We start from the raw sequence: 13,182 nt of genomic DNA on the forward strand, positions 1-13,182 counted from the left end.
TTATATTCTTGTCTTCATGAAAGAAAGGAATCTATATGTGTTAAACATGCATGTATATTCATTAAAACACCTTTAACATGTAAACAAAAACGGCAAAATAAATAAATATAAATTATATACTGTATATATCAATGTATGTATATATATATATGTGTGTGTGTGTATATATATATATATATATATATATATATATATATATATATGTGTGTGTGTGTGTATATATATATATATATATATATATATATATATATATATATATATATATATATATATATATATATATATATATATATATGTGTGTGTGTGTGTGTGTGTGTGTGTGTGTGTGTGTGTGTGTATATATATATATATATATATATATATATATATATATATATATATATATATATATATATATATACAACTTCCTTGACGTCACTTTCAACCTGAGAAATAACAGCTACCAACCATTCACGAAACCCAACACAACACTCCAATACGTGCACCATGACAGCAACCACCCACCCACCACCACGAAAAGAATACCTACCGGAATCAATAAAAGGCTATCGATGCTGTCATCTAGCAAAGCTGAATTTGACCAAGCAACCCCCCCGTACCAAAAAGCCCTTGATGAAAGCGGATACAATTTCACCCTCACCTATGAACCCACGCCAGGAAACCAGCCAAAAAAAGAACAGAAAACGAAACGACATCATCTGGTACAACCCCCCATACAGCAAAAACGTCTCAACTAACATTGGACACAAATTCCTCAATCTGATTGACAAACACTTTCCCAAAGACAACACCCTAAGAAAAGTATTCAACAAGAACAACATTAAATTGAGCTACAGCTGCATGAACAATATACGACAAATCATCTCAAACCACAACAAAACAATTGCAAATGAGCCGTCGGCCCCCAGACAGAGCGACTCCAAAACCAACAAAGGCTGTAACTGTCGAAAGAAACCTGATTGCCCTCTCAACGGGGGGTGCTTACAAACATCAGTTGTCTACCAATCTAAGGTAACACGCAAGGACATTAACACATCTGACACATATGTAGGATTAACCGAGGGAGAATTCAAAACCAGATGGAACAACCACAAGGCTTCTTTCAGGAACAAAAACCTGCGAAATACCACAGAACTCAGCAAACACATTTGGGACCTCAAAGACAATAATGTTGAATATTCAATAACATGGCAAATTCTTGCATCCAGCACACCTTACAATAGTGGTAATAAAAGATGCAACCTATGCTTGAAAGAGAAACTGTTTATTATTTACCGTCCAGACCTGTCATCCCTCAACAAGCGCAGCGAAATTGTAACAGCATGCCGCCATAGACGGAAACACCTCCAAGGTAACACATGAGCCAATCACCACGCCCCTACGCCAGCCTGTACCCACCCACTCTGTGCCCTATATAAACCATGGTATGCGAATGCTCCCATTAAAATCTCCTGATGATTGAGGGTACCCCCCCTCATGAAACAGGCCTGTAGAGATGAAATAGTCTTGTGATCTTTTTCCCACACATACATATATATATATATATATATATATATATATATATATATATATATATATATATATATATATATGATATGTGTGTGTATGTTACTCATCAGTTACTCAGTACTTGAGTAGTTGTTTCACAACATACTTTTTACTTTTACTCAAGTAAATATTTGGTTGACTACTCCTTACTTTTACTTGAGTAATAAATCTCTAAAGTAACAGTACTCTTACTTGAGTACAATTTCTGGCTACTCTACCCACCTCTGACCACACCTAGTGTGTGTGTGACAATCATTGCTACTTTAACTTTACACTCTCTATAAGCGACTTTGCCGCCCTCTGGTGGTTAGTTTTGGCAATGCATAAACACTGCCTGCTCATGTCTCAGTTTTCTATTTACATTGATTGAATGGAATGTAAAAAATGTGTGTGTGTTGTTCCTCAGGTTACCTTCTAATTGGCAGCGACGTGAAGGTGAACAGTCCCAAGTCTCTAGTCCGACAAGCCTTAGCAGAGATCCTGCAGCACACAGAGCGGGCCAGGGACGCCCTCAGAGTACTTCTGCACTTGGTGAGACGTCTTTTAGAACTGCCCGAGATCACACCAGGACTCTCTCTGGTAGTTAATGGCTTCTTTGCTCTGCAGGTGGAGAAGTCTTTGCAGCGTATTGACAGTGGGCAGCACAACCTCATGTACACGTCACAGCAGAGTGTGGACAATAAGGTGCGTGTGTGTGTGGCTGCGGACAACCTCCATGGCCGCCCCTGCTCATGTCTTCATGTCTGCTTTGCCTCCATGAAGGTGGGCGGGGTGCCCGGATGGCGAGCCCTGTTGTCTGCAGTCGGCTTTCGCTTGGACCTGGGCGGCGCCGGTCTCCCCGCGGCCGTGTTCTTCCCCACGTCGGACCCCGGAGAGCGTCTGCAGCAGTGCAGCATCTCCCTGCAGTCCCTGCTTGGTACCAGCACTCGTGATATGCTTGGTTATACTTCACTCTGCGGTAGTTCTCGTGAGAGCAGGGGTGTCCAAAAGTCTTCCGCCGAGGGCCCACTCACTGAAAATTGTGATATTTTCATTTTCAAAACAAATAGAATATATACCGGTATAGTTACTTTTAGAACTGACCTCTATTTTGGTGGGTTTTAAAGGGTCTCGGGGACCCAAAAGGGTCTGAAGTGATAAAAGCAAGTTATATGTTAATATTTTTTTTTACTTTTAACGCTTAAATATTTATAGATAAAATTTTGATCTATCCGTTGACTAGTGATGGGTCCGGCAACACCGATGCATCGGCGCATGCGTCGAGCTCATAGAGCAAAACCCTGTGTCGGTTTTAGAAAGTCACGTGACCGATCATGAGCTGTTTTGGTCACGTGACCGATACGCCAACTGTGTCGCACTGACGCCTCCTCTGTGCCCTGTGAGCGGCTCTTTTCTACAGCCGGAGAAATAACTAAGAGAAATCGTCTAAAATGTAATACGTCAGAAAAACTTTTTTTTTTTTTTTTAAATAAAAATGTGTAAAAAAATTAAATTAAAAAAATTCCCAGTCCACAATCATCCACAACACGTTCTCTTAGATTTCCATGTTATGATACATGTTCACATTATTTATTGACTGTATCTAAAAAAGATAAAAATATGTTTTTATTTAAATGAAGATATGAAATAATCCTAAATTAAATACAATGACTTGGTTTATATTATTGTATATACTAGGGCAGGGGTCACCAACGCGGTGCCCGCGGTCACCAGGTAGCCCGTAAGGACCAGATCAGTCGCCCGCTGGCCTGTTCTAAAAATAGCTCAAAGAGCAGCACTTACCAGTGAGCTGCCTCTATTTTTTTAATTTTATTTATTTACTAGCAAGCTGGTCTCGCTTTGCTCGATATTTTTAATTCTAAAAGAGACAAAACTCAAATAGAATTTGAAAATCCAAGAAAATATTTTAAAGACTTGGTCTTCACTTGGAATAAGCGGTAGGAAATGGATGGATGGATCTTCACTTGTTTAAATAAATTCATTTATTTTTTACTTTGCTTCTTATTACTTTTAGAAATACAATTTTAGAGAAAAAATATAACCTTAAAAATGATTTTAGGATTTTTAAACAAATATACCTTTTTACCTTTTAAATTTATTCCTCTTCTTTCCTGACAATTTAAATCAATGTTCAAGTAATTTTTATTTTTTTTTATTGTAAAGAATAATAAATATTTTAGCTTCTGGTTTTTCGACGAAGAATATTTGTGAAATATTTCTTCAAACTTACTATGATTACAATTCAAAAAGAATATTCTGGCAAATCTAGAAAATATGTAGAATCAAATTTAAATCTTATTTCAAAGTATTTTGAATTTCTTTTAAAATTTTTGTTCTGGAAAATCTAGAAGAAATACTGATTTGCCCTTGTTAGAAATATAGCTTGGTCCAATTTGTTAAATATTCTAACAAAGTGCAGATTGGATTTTAACCAATTTAAAACATGTCATCAAAATTCTAAAATTTATCTTAATCAGGAAAAATTACAAATGATGTTCCATAAATTATTTTTTTTAATTTTTTCAAAAAGATTCAAATTAGCTAGTTTTTCTCCTTTTTGTCGGTTGAATTTTGAATTTTAAAAAGTCGAAATTGAAGATAAACTATGTTTCAAAATTTGATTTGATTTTTTTTCGTGTTTTCTCCTCTTTTAAACCGTTCAATTAAGTGTTTTTTTCATCATTTATTCTCTAGAAAAAACCTTCCGCAAAAGGAAAAAAAAATGTACAACGGAATGACAGACAGAAATACCCATTTTTTAAATATATATAAATGTATTTATTTAGCTATTCTTGTTTAAATCACACTTACGTGTAACTTACAAATGACAATATATTTATTTATTTAAGTGTGTATCAAACTGGTAGCCCTTCGCATTAATCAGTACCCAAGAAGTAGTTTTTGGTTTCAAAAAGGTTGGTGACCCCTGTACTAGGGCATCAAATCAGTGTCAGTTGAGTCGGTCCATAGGTTGCCTGTAGGGATTTTTAATGTCCAGCAGATGTCAGTATTTAGTGACACAGTATCGACACAGTATCAATACAGTTTTGCAATGTGTCGAAACGCTTCATGACGCCTCATCAACCCATCACTAGTTGTTGGTGAACCCCAAGATGCAGAGATGGCAGCAGGCTTGGTACAAGGAAACATGGTTTTAATGTTCAAAAATAAGAAAAGGAAAACACGATCCAGGAAATAGCTACACTGCTATCGACACGACAGGTCGGAACGACAATAATCCAGCATTGACTGGAGGAGAAGGCAGGTATAAATAGCAGCTGGCTGATTGACACCAGGTGTGGCCAGGTGCCAATCAGCCACAGCTGAGGGGACACAGCACTCAGGGAGACAAGCAGGAAATAAAGACAAAATAAAAGCGCTGGACAGAAAACTAAGACAAACGCAGAGAAAAAACTAAAACAGTCAAACTGTCAGGGACAAGCCTGACAGAATACATGTTTTTCTTGTGTGAAAACCCTGTTTTTTTATGGCAAAAAATCCCCCCCCCCAAAATCGTTCAAAGTTGAATATTTGATGTGATGTCATTGGAGCCTTAAATATGTAAATAAGTCATAATACATTTTGGTTCAATATTGTTTTTTGAGCAACGATGGTAAAAATAATAAATAAGACTAAAGGTCTCGAGTATCCAAAAAGACCCCACTCAATACGATCATATATATTATTTTTATTTTTAATGCTTGGATCTGTAGATCAACTTCAAATCTATCTGTCAATTATATATAATATATTTTTAATGTTTTATACCACTTTTGCCAAGGAAAACCTTGTTTAATTTCTATGGCAAATACACAAAATATGGAATATTTTCCCCAAAAAACATTTCAAACTGGAATATTTGATCTGAAGTAATTTGAGCCTTAAATAGGTCAATAATTCATAAGTTTGTTTGTTTTTGTTTGTTTTCTTATGTCATTTTTGTCAAGGAAAATCTTGTTTTGTTGAATGGCGGTGCGTAACTGACGACCTGGATGTGACACACTCACGTACTTACTAATTGGGACATCGAAATGAAAACTATAACAAGATTTCTGGGCTGTAAATCTAATTTTGAAATGAGCATCATCAGTTATAGAGGTATTGGAAAAAAAGATGATCTATTAATGCCTTTTGACATATCATTTAATGATGACTTGACATGAAATTATGACATATGGCTCTTTTAATGACAAATAAGTTAGTGTGTTTGTTTTTTGTCTTACCAAACATTGACAATTTCACTTGACTTAGCCTTTCCTAATATTTCACACTACATTATAATACAAGTATGTACGGTTCCCTCTGATATTGCACTGGATCAAAATTGCCTTTTAAAAAAAAAAACCGAACCACAAAACTCAAAATTGCGCTCTAGCGCCCCCTAGGACAAAAAAAACTAGACTGCCTGTAACTCCCACTAGGAAGGTCGGAGAGACATGAAACAAAAACCTCTATGTAGGTCTGACTTAGACCTACATTTCATAATAGTACATTCTCGGGCTAAAATCAACAGGAAGTTGGCAATTCCCCCTTCAAGACAAAAAAGTACTAAAAACAGTCACTTTTGCCTCTTTGAGCTGTAATTTGACCCCCTTAACATGCTTCAAAACTCACCAAACTGAACGCACACATCAGGACTGGCAAAAATTGTGATCTAATAAAAAACCTAACCCCAAATCTCAAAATTGTGCTCTAGCGCAATTTTTTAATGAAACACACAAAAAACTGCTCCTCGGATGAAAAAACGGACAAAACTGCCTGTAACTCTCCCTGGGAAGGTCGGAGAGACATGAAACAAAAACCTCTATGTAGGTCTCACTTAGACCTACATTTCATAAATTGACAACCCCCAGCAAAAATCAACAGGAAGTTTGCTATTCCCCCTTCAAAACAAATTTTTTGTAAAAACCGGTCACCTTCCTTCAAAAACTATCTCCTCTGAGCGCATCAATATTGGTGAATTCTCAAGGCTATAATATTGGCAACGTATGGCAAGTAAAAAGTCGGGACACCCCTGCTTAAAATGGCTGTTTTTGGCCCGCAGCCCATTAGCTCATGTTGACTTTGGGCCCTGGAGGCAAAAAGTTACTTTTATAGGCATCACCTGTGTTGTATATCAAATGCAGTGTTGGGACTAACGCGTTACAAAGTTACTATCGGCGGTAACTAGTAATCTAACGCGTTATTTTTTATATTCAGTAACTCAGTTACCGTTACTACATGATGCGTTACTGCGTTATTTTGCGTTATTTTTTATGTAGTATCGGCTAGAAACTGAGAAGATCTGAGTGTTGCAGCGCTGCTGAAGAGGCGACAAAAAAGAGGCGCGCCGCGCGCTGTCTGTGTGTATGTGTGTGTGTGTGTGTGTGTGTGTGTGTGTGTGTGTGGGAGGGGGCGTGTCTGTGTCTACTATCAAGACGTCATGGCGAACCCCGAAGCCGAGTTTCTTAAAATGGAGATATTTTCAGTACGTTTCTTTTATCGACCACAAAGAAAAGAACATTTTAGTTGAATGTAAGTTTCAAATATGCTGAAACAGCTACAAAAACAACATGCTTCGACGAAGCTAGTAAAGAGACACACACTTCACCTCCACCTCCAACAGCGGCTGGATTTTAATGAGGCACTGCACACTGAAGGTACACACACTCTGTCAATTCTCTTATATACTCTTTCATTTTCGACTTTTTAGAGTATTTGATTATCACATCACTCTAAATGTATAGACTATAAAGTTCACAAACCTAAAGAGGGATACTAGTGGGCCAGGCTAATATTTCCTTTTCTCTAAACTAAGTGGGGAAATGTGTAGAGTGTTCTGGGCTTCAGACATGATTTTATTTCAGAATTCCTTGAGATAAAAAAACCGCCTGGTTAGGCTTTATGTATGTAGTGTGTGCCTTTCTTGTTTTACAGCTATGTTGTTATTATGCTGTTTGTTACTTATGTATGTTAAGTTGCAGCTATTTAAAATAGTTTTGTCAATTTGTTCTGGTCTGAAACAAATTGGCCCTTTGAAACATATCTTTGTCTTTGTGTGTTGTATGTAGAGCACATTGCTTAGCAGAGTTCAGTGATGCAAATGCATGTCAAGTTGATCAACAGATTGTATTATTCTCCAGTGCAATAACAGTACTGAAATGAAGGCTAAAAGGGCATTAAATGGGGCCTTAAAAAATAAAAATAAAAAATATATATAAGTAACTAAATAGTTACTTTTCACAGTAACGCATTACTTTTTGGTTTAAGTAACTGAGTTAGTAACTGAGTTACTTTTGAAATAAAGTAACTAGTAACTGTAACTAGTTACTGGTTTTCAGTAACTAACCCAACACTGATCAAATGTGTGCTTTCTTCATATTTTTTGTTTTCAGGTCTCGGCACTGCAGCTCTTCAGGCTCTCTGCAAACTGCTCGCAGCACCCGAAGCTGGAGAGCAGCTTATACACAAGGTAAGGTAGCACTTGAGTCACAAGTTGACATTAGCATGTGATTCTTCCGTCTATAGTCGGAAATCCGTCTTTTTTATCTCTGTAAAAATATCTTTTTTTAATTCAGTTTTTCTTCGTTTTTTCCCGACATCAATCAATCGATCAATGTTTATTTATATAGCCCTAAATCACAAGTGTCTCAAAGGGCTGCACAAGCCACAACGACATCCTCGTTACAGAGCCCACATAAGGGCAAGGAAAAACTCACCCCAGTGGGACGTCGATGTGAATGACTATGAGAAACCTTGGAGAGGACCGCATATGTGGGTAACCCCCCTCCCTCTAGGGGAGACTGAAAGCAATGGATGTCGAGTGGGTCTGACATAATATTGTGAGAGTCCAGTCCATAGTGGATCCAACATAATAGTAAGAGTCCAGTCCATAGTGGGGCCAGCAGGACACCATCCCGAGCGGAGACGGGTCAGCAGCGCAGAGATGTTCCCAGCCGATGCACAGGCGAGTGGTCCACCCCGGGTCCCGACTCTGGACAGCCAGCACTTCATCCATGGCCACCGGACCTGTGCCCCCCGCCCTCCACAAGGAATAGGGGAGCAGAGGAGAAAAGAAAAGAAACGGCAGATCAACTGGTCTAACAGGGGGGCTATTTAAAGGCTAGAGTATACAAATGAGTTTTAAGATGGGACTTAAATGCTTCTACTGAGGTAGCATCTCTAATTGTTACCGGGAGGGCATTCCATAGTACTGGAGCCCCAATAGAAAACGCTCTATAGCCCGCAGACTTTTTTTGGGCTCTGGGAATCACTAATAAGCCGGAGTTCTTTGAACGCAGATTTCTTGCCGGGACATATGGTACAATGCAATCAGCAAGATAGGACGGAGCTAGACCGTGTAGTATTTTATACGTAAGTAGTAAAACCTTAAAGTCACATCTTAAGTGCACAGGAAGCCAGTGCAGGTGAGCCAGTATAGGTATATATATATGTATATATGTATATAAAGGTATATACAGTATAGGTGTAATATGATCAAACTTTCTTGTTCTTGTCAAAAGTCTAGCAGCCCCATTTTGTACCAATTGTAGTCTTTTAATGCTAGACATAGGGAGGCCCGAAAATAATACGTTACAGTAGTCGAGACGAGACGTAACGAACGCATGAATAATGATCTCAGCGTCGCTAGTGGATAAAATAGAACAAATTTTAGCGATATTACGGAGATGAAAGAAGGCCGTTTTAGTAACACTCTTAATGTGTGACTCAAAGGAGAGAGTTGGGTGGAAGATAATACCCAGATTCTTTACTGATCCGCCTTGTGTAATTGTTTGGTTGTCAAATGTTAAGGTGGTATTATTAAATAAATGTCGGTGTTTAGCAGGACCGATAATCAGCATTTCCGTTTTCTTGGCGTTGAGTTGCAAGAAGTTAGCGGCACATGCAATGTGTGTTGAAATCTTGATCCTTCTCTTTGCCACACCTGCCAACAACTTCGTTTTTTTCGTAATGAGTACGGTTTTTGATAATCCAGTGGTAAAAACTACAGTTTTCCTTTAAAAAGGATTAACTTAAAATTCAAAGCAACTCCACAGGCAGGGGATAACATATACGGGAAACATCAATGATGATTGGTTGGTTTACATATAAGAACATCCATGATTGGTTGGTTTGTTTACTATGATGAGTCACGATTGGTTAAGATTAGGGCAAAACATTAGGGACAGGCCAATCAGAGGCGAGATAGGGCGCATGGACCTGAGTCCGCTAACCCACAATATAAACAGCGTACCTGCCCAATCACATCATAACTGTAGAATGATGGAGGGCGAGTTCTTGGTTTCTTATGTGGGTTTATTGTTAGGCAGTTTCATTAACGTCCTCCCAGCGTGGCAACAACACACAACAACAGCAGTCACTTTTTTGTATACCGTAAAGCAGTTCGTCTGCCGTAAACAGCAATGTTGTGACACTCTTAAACAGGACAATACTGCCATCTAGTGCATTTGATGAAAGCACTTTTGTGCGTGCCACACAGCAATGCATCATCATCAGAGAGGGTGTTCAGCATGGTTAGAAAAATAGTGGCAGAGAATAGAACAAGGATGGACAATTCAACCCTTAACTCAACAATGAGTAGATGAGTGTTATGTGTGTGTATATGTGTAAATAAATGAACACTGAAATTCAAGTATTTATTTTATATATATATATATATATATATAATAAAATAAATATACATTTATAGCTGGAATTCACTGAAAGTCAAGTATTTCTTATATATATATATATATATATATATATATATGTATGTATGAAATACTTGACTTAGTATATCGCCCCCCACCTCCCGAAATCGGAGGTCTCAAGGTTGGCAAGTATGTGCTACAGTATAGCCTGTCTAAATGCTAACTTTCATTTTCATTGCTGTTTTACAACAAGACATTTTGTTCTTTATTTCTACTCTTTATATTTTGTCATTGAATAGTTGAATCATTTTGACTGCAAGATATTTGTTATTTCTGGATGCTATGAATCACAAATGGCTATTCAGATAAAGGAAGTTAGCCAATAGAATAAACATTGTTTGTACTCTTTATGATTTTTGCATTTGGATACAGTTAGAAGTGGAGAGGGAGTCGAAGAGACAGAAATTGGCTATAAAATCCAAGGCAGAATCCACTAAAGCAGAAACAAAAAGGAAAATGCAAGCTGCTCAGAAATTACCCCCCTCTTGTCCCCCCACCAGGGCACCGACTTGAACCAGGAAGGCTCGTGTCAGAGAAATCAAAGCAAAATTGCCAAAGTAATGTGTGAATGAATCAAAGTAATGTGTACATAAGGTCAATAACTAGATGAACCATCTGTGGCTGTGAAGTGAACACTAGTAAGGTTGTAAATACTGTATAGAGTAGGCTCACCCATGTGGTTCCTGTGGATGTGAACACAATTACTGTAGTGACTAAATAACATAGTGACTGAAACAGACAAAGTAATGTGTACATAATGTCAATAACTAGATGGACCATCTGTGAAGTGAACACTAGTAAGGTTGTAAATACTGTATAGAGTAGGCTAACCCATGTGGTTCCTGTGGATGTGAACACAATTACTGTAGTGACTAAATAACATAGTGACTGAAACAGACAAAGTAATGTGTACATAATGTCAATAACTAGATGTACCATCTGTGAAGTGAAAACTAGTAAGGTTGTAAATACTGTATAGAGTAGGCTAACCCATGTGGTTCCTGTGGATGTGAACACAATTACTGTAGTGACTAAATAACATAGTGACTGAAACAGACAAAGTAATGTGTACATAATGTCAATAACTAGATGAACCATCTGTGGCTGTGAAGTGAACACTAGTAAGGTTGTAAATGCTGTATAGAGTAGGCTAACCCATGTGGTTCCTGTGGATGTGAACACAATTACTGTAGTGACTAAATAACATAGTGACTGAAACAGACAAAGTAATGTGTAAATAATGTCAATAACTAGATAAACCATCTGTGGCTGTGAAGTGAACACTAGTAAGGTTGTAAATGCTGTATAGAGTAGGCTAACCCATGTGGTTCCTGTGGATGTGAACACAATTACTGTAGTGACTAAATAACATAGTGGCTGAAACAGACAAAGTAATGTGTACATAATGTCAATAACTAGATGGACCATCTGTGAAGTGAACACTAGTAAGGTTGTAAATACTGTATACAGTAGGCTCACCCATGTGGTTCCTGTGGATGTAAACACAATTACTGTAGTGACTCAATAACATAGTGACTGAAACACACAGAGTGATCATTTGGATGAATGTATTTATGTCAACTCTGTTGATCCTTTTTCAATTATTTAAACAATAAAACATCTTTAAATGGTGCTTTTTTTTGCTCATTTTTGCATGTTCAATTGCTGAAAAACTAGAAGCTTGTCCCCCCCGTCAGGGCACCGCCCTGGACCTGCGGCCCCCACAGCCCCAGCTTATTTTCAGTCTTTTTCATGAAGTTCAAATCACATGCGTGTGATTTGAGGTAAAGAAGGAAATAACAGGGCATAGAGAAAACACATGCAAAAGTGCAGCCATGATGGAATGTGTTCATGTGAGCATCGTTCCTTTCCGCGCTCTGCGCAGCTTCACCAGGTGCTGGTGCAGCTGCAGTCGTCTGACACGGAGCACGACTTCTCATCGGCTCCCATCCGAGCGTCCATCGGCGTGAAACTGTGGAGGCTGCCGGGCTGCCACGAGTTCCTGGCCGCACTCGGTGGGTCTGCGATGGCACGCCACTGAATGCGGACGCTTTGGCTGAAGTTGTTTTTGGTTTTGTTGCAGGTTTCGACCTGTGTGAGGTGGGTCAGGAGGAGGTCGTGTTGAAGACGGGGAAGCAGGCCAGCGGAAGGGTCATGCACTTTGCCCTCCGGTCACTGCTGGCTCTCTTTGGCAAGTACAACTTTAGCACTTTGGCAATTGTGGCCCACTAATGAGACCCAGCTGTAGACCACATAGGCTTGGTCCTGCAGTTGCTACTGTCAGCATGAAGTATTAGTCTATGTCCAAAGTGTGGCCCTCAGCTCTTCATTTCATTGACTTATTCCTGGTATTAAAATAAAATATGGCCTACATTAGAACATTACATTGTATTAGGGACAGAAAAATATAAAAAGCTATAAGTTGATCAAACAAAGTCGATCCCTGTGTACTCGCGCTTCGCCCCATCACATATTCCGCTTATCCGAAGTCGGGTCGCGGGGGCAGCAGCCTAAGCAGGGAAGCCCAGACTTCCCTCTCCCCAGCCACTTCGTCCAGCTCCTCCCGGGGGATCCCGAGGCGTTCCCAGGCCAGCCGGGAGACATAGTCTTCCCAACGTGTCCTGGGTCTTCCCCGTGGCCTCCTACCGGTCGGACGTGCCCTAAACACCTCCCGAGGGAGGCGATCGGGTGACCAGATGCCCGAACCACCTCATCTGGCTCCTCTCCATGTGGAGGAGCAGCGGCTTTACTTTGAGCTCCCCCCCGGATGACAGAGCTTCTCACCCTATCTCTAAGGGAGAGACCCGCCACCCGGCGGAGCAAACTCATTTGGGCCGCTTGTACCCGTGATCTTGTCCTTTCGGTCATAACCCAAAGCTCATGACCATAGGTGAGGATGGGAACATAGATCGACCGGTAAATTGAGAGCTTTGCCTTCCGGCTC

At 39.3% G+C, this 13,182-nt stretch overlaps 1 protein-coding gene across 2 annotated transcripts in view; it reads left to right on the plus strand.

The window, feature by feature from the left end:
• The window catches only part of ttc28 (tetratricopeptide repeat domain 28), a 91,397-nt gene that overhangs the window by 72,300 nt on the left and 5,915 nt on the right, over positions 1-13,182 (plus strand). For both annotated transcript variants that reach the window (XM_061927467.1, XM_061927468.2), the window contains 6 exons: positions 1,955-2,079; positions 2,155-2,232; positions 2,311-2,464; positions 7,923-7,999; positions 12,124-12,253; positions 12,322-12,429. In XM_061927467.1, the coding sequence (XP_061783451.1) occupies positions 1,955-2,079; positions 2,155-2,232; positions 2,311-2,464; positions 7,923-7,999; positions 12,124-12,253; positions 12,322-12,429 (672 nt within the window). The remainder of the gene's footprint in view (positions 1-1,954; positions 2,080-2,154; positions 2,233-2,310; positions 2,465-7,922; positions 8,000-12,123; positions 12,254-12,321; positions 12,430-13,182) is intronic.

The sequence above is a fragment of the Nerophis lumbriciformis genome, linkage group LG32, assembly GCF_033978685.3.
Source record: "Nerophis lumbriciformis linkage group LG32, RoL_Nlum_v2.1, whole genome shotgun sequence".
Taxonomy (NCBI): Eukaryota; Metazoa; Chordata; class Actinopteri; order Syngnathiformes; family Syngnathidae; genus Nerophis; species Nerophis lumbriciformis.